The 12,813-nt window shown below is 47.5% G+C and overlaps 1 protein-coding gene across 1 annotated transcript in view; it reads left to right on the top strand.

The window, feature by feature from the left end:
- Window positions 1–305: 305 nt before the first annotated feature.
- The window catches only part of TTPA (alpha tocopherol transfer protein), a 28,072-nt gene continuing 15,564 nt past the window's right edge, over window positions 306–12,813 (top strand). The window contains exon 1 of the mRNA XM_074943071.1: window positions 306–596. Within this exon, the coding sequence (XP_074799172.1) occupies window positions 351–596 (246 nt within the window). The 5' untranslated portion in view covers window positions 306–350. The remainder of the gene's footprint in view (window positions 597–12,813) is intronic.

Raw genomic sequence — 12,813 nt, forward strand, 5'->3', positions numbered from 1 at the left:
CGCCCTGCCCAGCGCTCCTGCCGGGGAGCGGGCTCGGGGCGCGGAAGCTCCCGCTCCTCCGCAGGAGCGCCGGAAAGGCGGGGCGCGGGGGCGCCCGTTTGTCCGGGCTCCCCCAAGTGGCGGGGACCCCTGGGCACGGGCTCGTTGGCCCAGGGACTAATGCGCCACTGGCGTCCAGATACTAGCCCCCGGCCCCATGACAACCCTCCGCCTGGCGTCAGCAGGCCCTGCAGGGGTTAAGCCTGACCTGGCGGGGGTGGGGTGAGCGCTCCCGCGTCCCTGACTCGCTCTGCCTCTTTCGCGATGGGAAGCGGCGCGTGCGGCATTTGGCCGCCGCTCGCCTCCCTTGCATGGCGCAGCAGCCGTCGCTGCGGGTCCCTGGCTCTACAGCCCGTATGTCTCAGGTGAAGCTGCCCGCCCCGCCGGGGAACCTTAACGAGCTGCCCGACCAGTCCCTGCTGGTGGGAGCCGCCGTGGCGGAGCTGCGGCGCCTGGCCTTGGCTGACGGCAGCCAGCGCTGGCCGCTCGCTCTCACCGACTCCTTCCTGCTCAGGTTCCTGCGAGCCCGGGACTTCGACCTGCCCCTGGCTTGGAAGGTGAGGAAGGGCTGGGCGCGGGGCCCGAGGCCAGCTGGTCTCCCTGGTGCTGCAGCCGGCCCTTTCCCTCGGTCCCCCGCAGGGCTGCAGGGGCTCAGCGCTGCGGGTTCGACCGCCGCCCTCGGACGATCCTGCAGGGAGCCGGAAGGTGCATGCCCCGGTTGCTGTGTGAGATCGCTCCCAGGTGTGAGGAGAGCAGTACCAGACGCCCGGGCCATGCCTGCTTGTCTGTAGCGTGAGCCCTTCTGGTCTAAACTGTTGGTCTGTCTGTCAAGTGCCTAATAGCTTGTGTAGGCACCCTAGAAGTAATGCACAGTAATGACAATACAGGCACTAATCCCTCGCGGGGAAAGGGAGAGACAGGTCATGAAACCACACGCCTGCATTTTATGGGAGAAATTGGGGCCGCTGTGTTCCAGGAAAAATAGAGACAACACCCAAACTAAGGTTTAGGCCCTGCTCCTGCCAAGAGCTCTGTGTGGGCTGGGTAAACTCACGTGGCCACAGGGAACCCTGGTGAAGTCAATGGGACTACTCCTAGTGCAGGATCAGGGTCCCGTCTTGGTGGTGTAATAACTGAGTAAAGTAGGAGTAAAGGAAATGGCTGTAGCATTTAGTAGGGATTGGACTGGAGCAGCTGTTTTGGTAGCTACGGCACATTCTAACTTCACAAAGTAGGAGCTGGATGCACATATCCAGCGTGATGCTAGAGAAGTGCACAGTATGACTATTAGCTTTCTGTAATCTTACTTATGCAGCATTGAGTACAGATTTAAATACCCTAATATCAGAAAGTGAAACACTTAAAGGGATGCCATTAACATTAAAAATCATATTCTTGTCTTATAGATAACACCTGGAGTTACTATAGCACAAAGAGATTAGGAAAAACATATTTTCCTCTCTTTCTAACTTTGTTCATTTAGTGCATTTGAATTCATTCAGTATATAGTGAGTTTCACCATTTTCCTGGTTGTTTATGTGGTAATTACTTAAAAGTTTTTTTTAAAACTGGTAACAAGTTCAAGTCATGAGTGGGCCTTTAAAGTTTCTCAGGGAAATATTAACTTACCAGCATTGAATATGTGTTGTATTTTAATTGAAATTGATGTGGATGAGTTAATGTTGCCCAGCAAACCTTATATTTATATTTCCCAGCTGTAATATTGCCTTAGGCTGCGATTTTTCACTTATTAATATATCAGAGAATCAGTATGGCCAACTCTGCGTGTTCAAAAATCATGAGACAAGCCTGCTAAAATCTTTAATATTTTGCATTCTATTTGTCTTCTGGGTTTTGAGCCTTTGAAGCAGTGGTGAGCAGCCCACGGGCCGCACACTGTCCATCAGGGCAAGCTGCTGGCCAGCCAACAGACCATTTGTATACATTTGCACGGCCACCCGCAGCTCCCAGTGGCTGCGGTTTGCTGCTCCCGGCCAATGGGAGCTGTGGGAACTGGCGGCCAGAGCAGCGCGAGGCCAGGGCAGGCGCAGGCCCTGGAAGTGGCCAGCATGTCCAGCAGTGGCTCCTGTGGGAGCAGGTGGCTCCGCGCGCTGCCCTCACCTGCAGGGACCACCCCCGCAGCTCCCATTGGCTGCGCGTCCTCATTCCTGGCCAATGGGAACTGCGGGGGAGGTGCCTGCAGGTGATGGCAGCGTGTGGAGATCCCCTGCTCTTCCCCCCCCACAGGAGCTGCTGCTGGACATGCCAGCTGCTTCCAGGAGCGGTGCGGGGCCAGAGCTGGCAGCGAGCCTGTCTGAGCCCCACTGCACCGCTGGACTGCTAGTGGCTGATCTCCCAGTTTGGCTCCAGGAGGGTTGGCAACCCTATTGTGATTGACTGGTTGATCATAGAGCCTCTGACACTGGGTCTCAGTCTCAGTGACTGAGACTGGAGATCGCCTGTCTAATACAAAAATGATAGTCAACACAAAATGGGAGTCATAATTCAGTTCAGACATATCCCACCTTGTCACACTGGGCATGTCTGAAAATTTGGGCCTAACACATTATGGAAATATTACTAAAGGAAGGATGATCAGTTAGACATTGGCAAAATAGTGTATTTTTAAAATAACTGTTTATAATAACTCACTGGAAACTTGGAACAAACATTTTATACCAATTATTCTTCCATACTCTGTGCTCACGGGCTATTGTGGGGTTGCTCAGGAGTGTTAGGCTGCTGCTATTTTTTAATTAGAGAAAACCCAGCCTTGAAGCATTTAATTTTTGGTGGAAAAACCCATATCAAGGATTAGAGATGTTAAAAATCCAGAGGTGCATCCCATTAAGCCTGACACCAACTATTTCATATGTGGTCCTGCAGAGTTATTACAAAACTTTTTCTTTTTTTCTCAACTCCTTTTTCTATTTACGCTGGGTCAGAGGTGCACATGATTCTTCTCCACTCCTTGTGGATCATAGCATGGGCTCATCACACGTCTTGTCGTTCCTGTTCTTTTTCTTTTCAGATTTCTCTTGATGGAGTCTTTCCATCATATCCTCAGTCTTCCACATCCTCTTGCTATCCTCTTCCTCCTTGCTGGTCACTCTTCTCCCATTCTTATCACATGTCCATTCCACCTCAAGTGTGTGCTGTCCAGCCTATCTATCACTGAGAGCCCAAAGTTTATCTTCCCCCTAATTTCTTCCATACACAGTGTGATACAGGGTGCTGGGGTACCCCTCACTGGAAATGCCAAGGTCAGGGCAGGTTGCATAAGGGAGAGCAGACGCTCCCAAAACTAGTGGTTAACACTAAAGTTAAACTCTTCAACCAGTCACAAACTGTGCTCCTGATTCCCCACACTGGTTATCAAGAAGCAAAAAAAGAAATCACACAGTCCCCTTTATTACATTCCACTACTCTGGCTCCCATTCAGCACATAGGTGCAGTAAGGTGAGGTTATTTTAAAACTCTGCTCACATATACAAAATGTTCTTCTGACCCCAAAGGGCCAGCCATGTTACCAGGTCAATATGAGTTTCGATCTTACGCAAAATACCAGGCTGCCAGCCAATCCTTTAGCATCTAAAACTAAAGGTTTATTATAAATAGAGAGAACAAGAAGAGAGTTGTTAAATGGTCAAAGCAATCAGATACATACAAAGACTTCAAAGTCCATATATCAGGTTCTTACCAGTATTGGTGAGTTTGCTGGCTTGAAAGTCCCTCTGGAACACATCCACAGCTCAGATGATTCATTCAGTCATTTGTTCAGAGCTTCAGTATGTAGAAAACTTACTCCAGAGATAAGAAGCAGGATTGAAGACAAAAGATGCAGCTGCTTTTTTTAATCTTGCCATGCAGCTTGTATTTCTTTTGTTCCAAACACAAGCTGCCCAGCACATGGCATGGAAGCTTTAGAGTTCTCGGTCCACAGGCATACCACATGCTTTGCTGCTGACTCATAAGGTATCCCTCCTGGTTGCTTTCAAGGGGTTCATAGGCGGCGCGTGAACCGCTGGCTGGGGGAGGCTAGCCCCCAGCCCCGTCCCTTCCACAAGAGGCCCTGCCCCTTCCGTGTGCCCCAGAGCCCCCCACCACAGCCCCTGCCCCAGGCTGGCTAGTGCCCGCAGCCGCCCCCAGTCCCAGAGCTCTGGGAGGGAGAGCGCGCAGCAGTGCTGCTGCAGCCTCCCCAGTGCTGGGAGGGAGAGTGGTGTGGCCCCAGCCCCCTGGAGCCCAGCACGGCACCGCTGAAGCGGGACCCTGGGTGTGGAGTGTGGGTGGGGCCATGCCTGGCTGTTTGGGGAGGCACTGCGTCCCCCAGCCTCCCTTACCCGCCGCCCGTGAATGGGTTCATCGTACAGTTGATGTCCCTTAATGGGCCATCAAACAGGCGAGGCAGTGCTGATACCCCCAGACAGATTGGCATCACCCAGAAACACGGCACAAGTTTGGAAATACAGATATACCCTACATATCTGTAATTCATAATACAAAGGTGATGCGAACATATAAACAAGATTATCATACTTGGCAAATTGTAACATTTTCTCAGATGGCATATCTGGTCAGATTCCTGGAAAATTTATAATATCGGTTTCAACAGTATCATAAATTGTCCCACATATTCCATACAGTGTGTCACACACTCTTTCTACGCTCTGCTTGCCTGCCATTCTTCACAGTATATTATTTTTTGCTACCTGTACCTTCCTTTCTTCCATCTCAGTAAGACACACCATTTCCAAACCATAGAGCAGGCAGGAACAAACACACACAGCATACACTTTTACATTTTTACTTTTACTAATACAAAACACTGAAACAAATTCAATTAAGCAACCCGTCTGACTCCCAAAACCTTAATCTTGAAATGCTGGTGGGACTGTATGCCCTGACCATTTAAACACAGACTCCAAAAGTAGAAGAGAAAGTAACTGAATAGCTTTCGGTAAAGGATTACAAGGGTAAACATTCATGAGTAGGAAAGCGTTAACTCAGTCTAAATGGAATATTGGCAGAGATTTGTCTTCCTTGGGGTGAAGCAAGAAGTCCTTTGACACAGAAAAGATTAAGCACAGACAGACAGGGCACTGAATATGTGATATGGCTTGAATACACAAACAAGGAATTTTCTTCTCCTGTGCAACTTCAGAAAGAAATGCTGGCAGGATGGTCACCTACTGGGGAATAATACTGGCAAGCAAGGGAGTTGTACTGTCATTGATTTTGCTGACACCTGTGCAGTAACTAATCTCCCTCCACCCTGAGGGAAATGCAGGCAGGGATCAGATGTTAATACTGCAATAATAACACCAGTACTTAGCTCTTATAGTGGTTTTCATCAGTATGTCTCAGACTGCTTTACGGAAGAGGTCAGTATCACTGTCCCCAATTTACAGATGGGGAAACTGAGGCACGGGTAGGCGCATTAACATTTACCTGGATATATTTTAGTGTTCAAAAGGTACACCTTGTCTGTGGGATCCACGGAGGGACTTGGGTGTTGCAACACTGAGCGTTACGGCACCAAATTTTTAGGTGCCTAGAAAAGTCACAGGATCAACATTGCGATGCACAAAGCCTGAATTAGGTGTCTAGGCTCCCTGTCCAGAGCCTGGGCAAAGATTAGGTGCCTTAGACTGCAATCCACAAAGCCAGCATGTTAAGCGTGGAGCTGCCTAAGCTAGCCAACGGGAGACACCAACCAGAGTGTTCTAAGTCCCACCCCTCCCTCGTGATAGGTGCCTCAGTCTGGGCTGCAGGGAGGCATCTAGCTCTCCTTGTGGTCCACGAACCAGGAGAAGGCAGGCGTTCAGCCCCTGAAGTTGCATGTGGGATCCAAAAAACCCACCCAGGGTGGGGGGAGAATTTCCCTCAATCTTTAGCCTACTGGATAGGGAACTCCCGGTTCAAGACTGGGAGAGCAGATTTGAACTGGGATCTTCCACCTCTTAGGTGAGTGCCCCAAATAGTGGTCTAAAGAGTCATTCTAAGGCTCTTGCTGGCCCAATTAATAATAATATTCACTTGTTTAATTAAAATGGAACAACTAGGGACACCTATATCAGAATATTCTGTGGTCTAGTGGTTAGAGCACTCACATGAGAGGTGGCAGATTGCTGTTCAAAACCCTTCTCTTCCTTAGGATGAGGGGGGACTTGGCTGGGGAGTCTCTCACATCCTGGGTGAATACCCTTTCCATAGCCTAAAGGTTATAAGGGGCAGGGTATCTTCCTTCTTCAAGTATTTGTGAGATCAGGACCTTAAAACATTGGCGGGGTTCTGGGCTCCCGGTGTTTTAGGATCCTGTTATTAAATCCTCTCCTATTAAGTTTTTCTCACCACAGTGGTTACTGAGATCTATGAAGGGTGAGACAAAGTCTTAATAATGTTACAAACTGCAGCATCTGTTTTTATTTACCGGTGATGTGTGGATCCAAAACAATGGCATGCAGTCACTTTTTTCCTAAATGCTTACTGGATCAATAACAAATCTATGAAAACTGTCATTCTCCACAGCTGGATTTTTGAGTGAAACAATATAATCGCTGCCATGTTGGACACTTTCCTAAGCTTGCTTGAGAAATAGCAGATAGTAACCATGTTGTGTTCTGAGGTAATCCTGCACACAGTATGCAATAGGGCCCCAAATGAAACATTCCTAAACTTTTCAGCTTTCAGTTCATTATTTATATTGCAGCACTACAATACAGAATATGATTACTACAGTTCAAAGTCAGCTGGCCATTTTAGGCATTTTTCCTTCACAGTCACCAAATTTCGTGGCATATAAAAGGAGCTAGGCATGCCGCAACTTAGTTCAAGATGTTATCTCAAGATGGTGTTCTGCTTTCTATATGTTAACATACATTATGGAAAATAAGCTGCTTGTTTTGTTCTTTGCAAGAGTTAATTACAGCCTTATTGTTTCCCTTCACTGACTTCCTCTTGCTGTTCTCATTGATTTCAAAATTTTCCTCACTTTGAAGGCTCTGCATGAGCCAGCCCTTGCTATGGTTCTGCCCTTATCTTCCTGCCCTCCACCTTGTTCTTTCTGCTCTGCCCAAGCCTCTTGTCTAACTGCTTCCATTAGATCTGTTCACACTAGGTAAATGACCCACTGCTGACAGTTGTCTCCTCCATCTCTAGCTGGAGTTGAAAGTGGCCAACTGCTAGTGCGCAGTAGCTGGGACACAATTTTTCTATTGCCTTACAGAAGCATCTGTATAACACTTTCCATAAAGATGCTGAAAACAGTTATGGTAGGACTACACGAATAGCTAAACTGATCTCAATATCTGTTCAGGAAGGCTGGCAATGGGTCCTTTTCCTACTGTAGTCAGGGCTAAAGTTTCCTTAATCCACTCCTCTTTTTACACCTTCTTCCAGGTGGTCTAAAACTCTGTCGTTCTCCAGATATGTCAACTGACCACCTTACCTCATTCTACTCCCTCCTTAAGACATACTCTTTGTAGCCTGGCACCAATCCACCCGTGAAATAAGTGTTACCTTTACAAAAGCAATTTTGAGAGACAACCAACTTCAGATTCACCAGTACATTACCGTGGGTCTGTATTGTCTACTTTAGAATGTATGCTCCTTGGGGCAGGGACAGAGACTTCCTCTATTTTGTCCAGGACTGAGCAAACTGTTGGTTTCAAGTAATAACTATGTGACAAAGAAATTAGCCCAGTATGTGTGATCTGATCTGAAGAAATTAAAGAAATACCATTTCCTTTTTATTTTCTCTTCTGGATCTTTCATTATTATTTTTAGATTGTAAATTTTTCTGGGGAGGAACTGTTTCTTCTTATGGCCTGTGTTTGCATAGTTTCTACCACAATGGAGGCCTAGTTCTGATTGGTGCCTCTGGCAATATGCTTTCATAATTATTGATCAGGAAAAGTTGAATTCAGTCATTTTTCATTTATAAATGCATTGTTTTCTTTAAATCAGTTCTAGGTCAGACACTGAATTCGCACTCTCTGAGGTTAATCAATAACTTCTTTGACATTCAGAAATCCTGGACTATATCCCTGGCATGAAGACACTCATGATGAAATGGTTGGTTCCACAGACATTGGATTATGTTTCTGATTAAATTTATTCCACTTACCAACTTAATTTATATCCATCATCAGTTGCCAAACAGACATACAGTTGCTTATTCAATTAATAAACTAATATAATTATGTATTGAATTGTTTTTCCACATACAATAACTGTTCCACAATCCTGAATGATTGGAACATTGCCATTACATCTGTCATGATCATCCCATCTGTTTTTCCTACAAACCAGATGGGAACCCGGTATTTTCAGGTTGCTTAGCCCTCTTATACCCACATTGACACCTACAGCTCTTTATAGCCAATATATAAACTCAGTACACCTTCCCTTGACTCCCTTAGCAGAACAGATATATTCCCTTCAAAACTATCAGCAAGTAATCCTTGTACATGAGACCCTGAGCCAATTTATACCATGTTAAATTAGAGATTTATTTTAAAGATAACAGAGAGCTGTTCTTCAGAGCTTGTTCAACAAGAATAGTCTGATTTTGCAGGCCTTATTCACATGAGTAATCTTTAAACATGCAAGCAGTCATTTGCAACTTCAGTGGAACTACTCAGTAGAATAAGGATTAATTTGCTTGAGCAAAGTTTGCAGGATTGAATCTTAAATGCCTGCTGGAGATAACCCAGAAAGTCCTTTAATGCTAAGCTCACACTTCAGTTTTAGAACAGGAAATAAATATTTCAGACATTTAGGCTCAGTTTTGCACCCCTTTCACACAGTGAGTAGTTCATACTCCAGAAGTAGTCTAATTAAAATCAATGGGACTACTTACAGAATAAGATGATAGTCAGTGTGAGTAAAGGTAGTAGAACTGAGTGCTTGGTCATTTTTAGCTATTTGTTGTTAGCTTTTGGTAGAAATAGATGAAAATAGCATCTGACACCATCTAATGGCAGGCTGTATCTCGAGATGGTATAATTAATCTCTTTTTTCACTATCTTAAGTGATTTATAGGCAAATGTTCAGGCCAGGTGTCATTTGGCCTCCCTTATGTGCCATTAACATTGCAGGTACAAACACTGCTGATTTTAAATCACGGCTGCTGTGGCTAAAAGTATGAACTGGCGGAAAAAGTTCTGCACTGGTAGGGAGATTGACTAGGTGATGGAGAGAATTGTTTTTGCACACATCTTGATTTCTACCAGCAGTAGGGTTGCCAGGCATCTGGTTTTCCACTGGAGCGCCTGATCGAAAAGGGACCCTGGCGGCTCCAGTTGGCACTGCCAACCAGGCCATTAAAAATCTAGTCAGCGGGTGCAGGGGGGCCTGGGTTCAAGGCAGGCTCCCTGCCTGCCTTAGCTCCATGCGGATTCCAGAAGTGGCTGCCAGGTCCCTGCAGCCCCTAGATGTGGCGGTTCAATGACAAGACAGAACACAGCTTTTAGCAAGCAAGCAGGCTGGTCTCTAACGGGCTTCTCCCTGTCAGCTTTCCACCTTCCCCTTTATTCTCTCTCTCCCCCCCGCGCATTACATTCTCCAACAGATAAAAGGAATACACTGGCTTTGTTTAACATTCTTATTTACCAATTTCTATCTACCGCATTCCTTGCTCTCGGGCCTTGAGCCCAGTCCTGAGAGGCTTCCCACGGTTCATGTCATCTTGGCGAGATTCCAAGGTTGATGCCCTTGGATGGAGCAGTGTGTGCACTACTCCTACACAACACTTCGGGTGTGCCCTGAATGTTGCCAAGCGCATAAACCTTTATGAATCCTACATCCCCTCCTTTTTTGTTTATTTGTGCTCGGCCATCTCATGGTAGCCATCAATTTGCATTTGCAAGCCAATTAACTCCCGGACAGACAAGGTCATAACTCGTGGAGCCTGCCAGGGCGGATCTCGACAAAGCCTTAACAAAGAGGGAATACATTGTACACAGCAGCAGCAAAAAATAAGCTTAAAAAGGTAAAGTGTGATTGGCCGGGCCCCAATTAGCCATGCTAGGGTACTGGGAAGAGAGGTTCGAGTAAGCGGCGAGCATCATCTCATTCCCAATTTCCTCAGGGTGATGACATACTGGAATAAGGCACGTACTTAACAATTCTTCAGCTGCTACAAAATCAAATAAACAAAAGAGGGTAACATTTGCTATTGAAGCCAATCTTTCCCATAGGTTATATGTCATTCGGGCCCGTAATGGAGGAAGCGCTCCGAGTCAACCCCTCCAGGAAATAGCAGGCACAAAAGGCATACAATCAGTACAGAATTAGCAGTAATTTGGGCGAAAATTGCCACAAACAAAGTCTCAGGAGTCTCTGGCTGTTGGTTTGCTGCCAGTCTTCGTTGAGCTGCGGCGACCAATGCTTTTACTGCTCCCCATGTCACGGGCTAGCTTGGGACGCTACGCCTCTTCCGTTTACGTCCCGCCGTCGTCGACCCGGGAGGCACCGCGTTCTCCTCCAAGGTCAGCTGAAACTCCGGTATGGGGTTCGACAGCCCCTGGTGCCACGCCATGCTGTTTCAGGTCCGGTCGCACACACCGGGCTGGAACCCACAACGGTCCTGCAGGAAGAAACACAGCAGCATATCCCCGACCCCAAGTGATTAGAGGCACTGGGCCCAACCATTGCGGATCAGGCAGCTGATGGTAATAGACACGCGGTCTTTCCATTTGTGAAAATGCCAATCCGCGGGGGTCTGCTGATCTGCGTTCAGCGTTAAATTATTTAAAGTAAACAAAAGGATATGCATTTGTTGCTGAACGTCTCCTAAGGTTCGGAGACGCAGCTCCCCTTGTTTTAATTGTTTGTCAAGCAAGGTTTTTAGCGTGCGATTTGCACGTTCAACAATAGCTTGGCCTGTGGAATTATAAGGGATCCCGTGTTCGAGACAGACGTCCCATTGGGCACAAAAGGTGAAAAGTGCTGTGGAGCAATAGGCTGGGGCATTATCTATTTTTATCTGGCTCGGGTGACCCATAACAGCAAAACAGGCTAGCAAATGGTGAATAACTTTGGGAGTGGCTACCCCACACTGTGGGGTCGCCCAAAGGAATCCCAAATAGGTATCAATGAAAACATGTAAAAACGAATAGGGGCGGAATTGTGGCACGTGAGTGACATCCATTTGCCACAGCTGATTCGCTGCAGTACCTCTGGGGTTAACGGCATAAGAAAAGGTAGGGGCAGCAGCGGCACAGTGGGGGCAGGAACGAACAATAGAACGTGCATGATCAGCAGGAATATGAAACTGTCGGGCCAAGACAGAGGCAAACTGATGAAAAAAGGAATGGCTTTCAGTGGGGTCAGAAAAAAGGGAATTTACCTGACCACATAATGCGCGATCAGCGCGCGCATTGCCTTCAGTGAGTAGCCCAGGCAGGGGGTATGACTGCGAATATGAGCAACAAAATAAGGGGAATTACGAGTGGTTAGAAAATACTGTAAGGACAAAAACAGGCGAAGAAGGTCCACATCGACCTAAGGGGTAAATGATCAATTACCTAATAAACATAATGCGTGTCCACAATCAAATTAAAGGAACAATCAGCAAAAAATTAAAAGGCCAAAATAACAGCAGCTAGTTCCAAGGACTAGTAAAGCTCTCCAAGCGCTGTGCATGCAAATATTGTTGTACAAGTGAATGAAGCGCTTTCAGCTTTTCTAGAGGGAGCGGCCACTGGTCAATCCATACGGGCTCTAAGGATTGCCATACCAATGGTAATGCGGATGGCAAGGTGGGTGAGGGAGGATTTTGGGCCATTATATATTAATATCAAGGGTGGTGTCCAACTTTGTAAGTAAATCACGGCCCCAAATATTGAGGTGGACAGGGAGTACAAAAGGGCGGATTGTAGCAAGGGCACAGCCTCCTGGTTTAGAGACCGTGACCCAAGACAAACTTTGGCACCCGGGTTTGCTACCCCCGATCCCCCACAACTCTTTAGAAGGAACTGTTGGCCAACCGACCGGCCACTCCGGATCACGAATCACCGTAACGTCAGCTCCAGTGTCCACCAGCCCTGTAAAAGGAACATTATTTAAGAGAAGTGTTAACTGAGGTTTCGAGGGGTGGATCGACATTGTTAGAGCAACAAGTGGAGAGGACGTGTTGTGAGACAGTGACTGAGCCAGCGTCGATCCAAAGCCGCCTCTGCCCCGGGCTCGATCCTCTGCGGCTGGCACCTGATAGGGGACTAAAATCAATTGTGCAATTGACCGTCCACGCGGGAGCGACTGCGGAAGATGGGTCCATACCTGAACCTTAATAACGCCGGTGTAATCGGCGTCAATGACCCCTGGGATGACAAAAAAACCCTGTTTCCCAGCATGTGAGCGAGGGAGAACCAGACCCACAAATCCGGCAGGGAGAGGTCCCGTCACCTGTGTAGCTATGGCGCAAACCTCCCCTGGCAACTGAAAATCAGCGTCCTCCTGCATAATCAAATCAAGCCCTGCACTTCCAGCAGTCGCCGCCTCATAGAGTCTATGGATTTTAAGGCAGAGGAACAGTTGTCTGAGTGGGAAACACCCCCGTTTGGCCCTGGGTTCGGGGGGGACCCGTCGTGCGGTTTCCCGACCCGCTACGACACTGATTAGCCTAGTGATAGCCCTTCCGACACTTGGGGCACTTCTTTGAGGGGCGGGCAGGTGCCGTCGATGAGCGGCACTCCCGCTGAAAGTGACCCTCCTTACCACAGCGGTAACAACTCTTCCCCTCCTTCCCGCTTTTCCGCAGGGCGGCGGCCA

This window comes from Natator depressus, chromosome 2, assembly GCF_965152275.1.
Source record: "Natator depressus isolate rNatDep1 chromosome 2, rNatDep2.hap1, whole genome shotgun sequence".
NCBI classification, from domain to species: Eukaryota; Metazoa; Chordata; order Testudines; family Cheloniidae; genus Natator; species Natator depressus.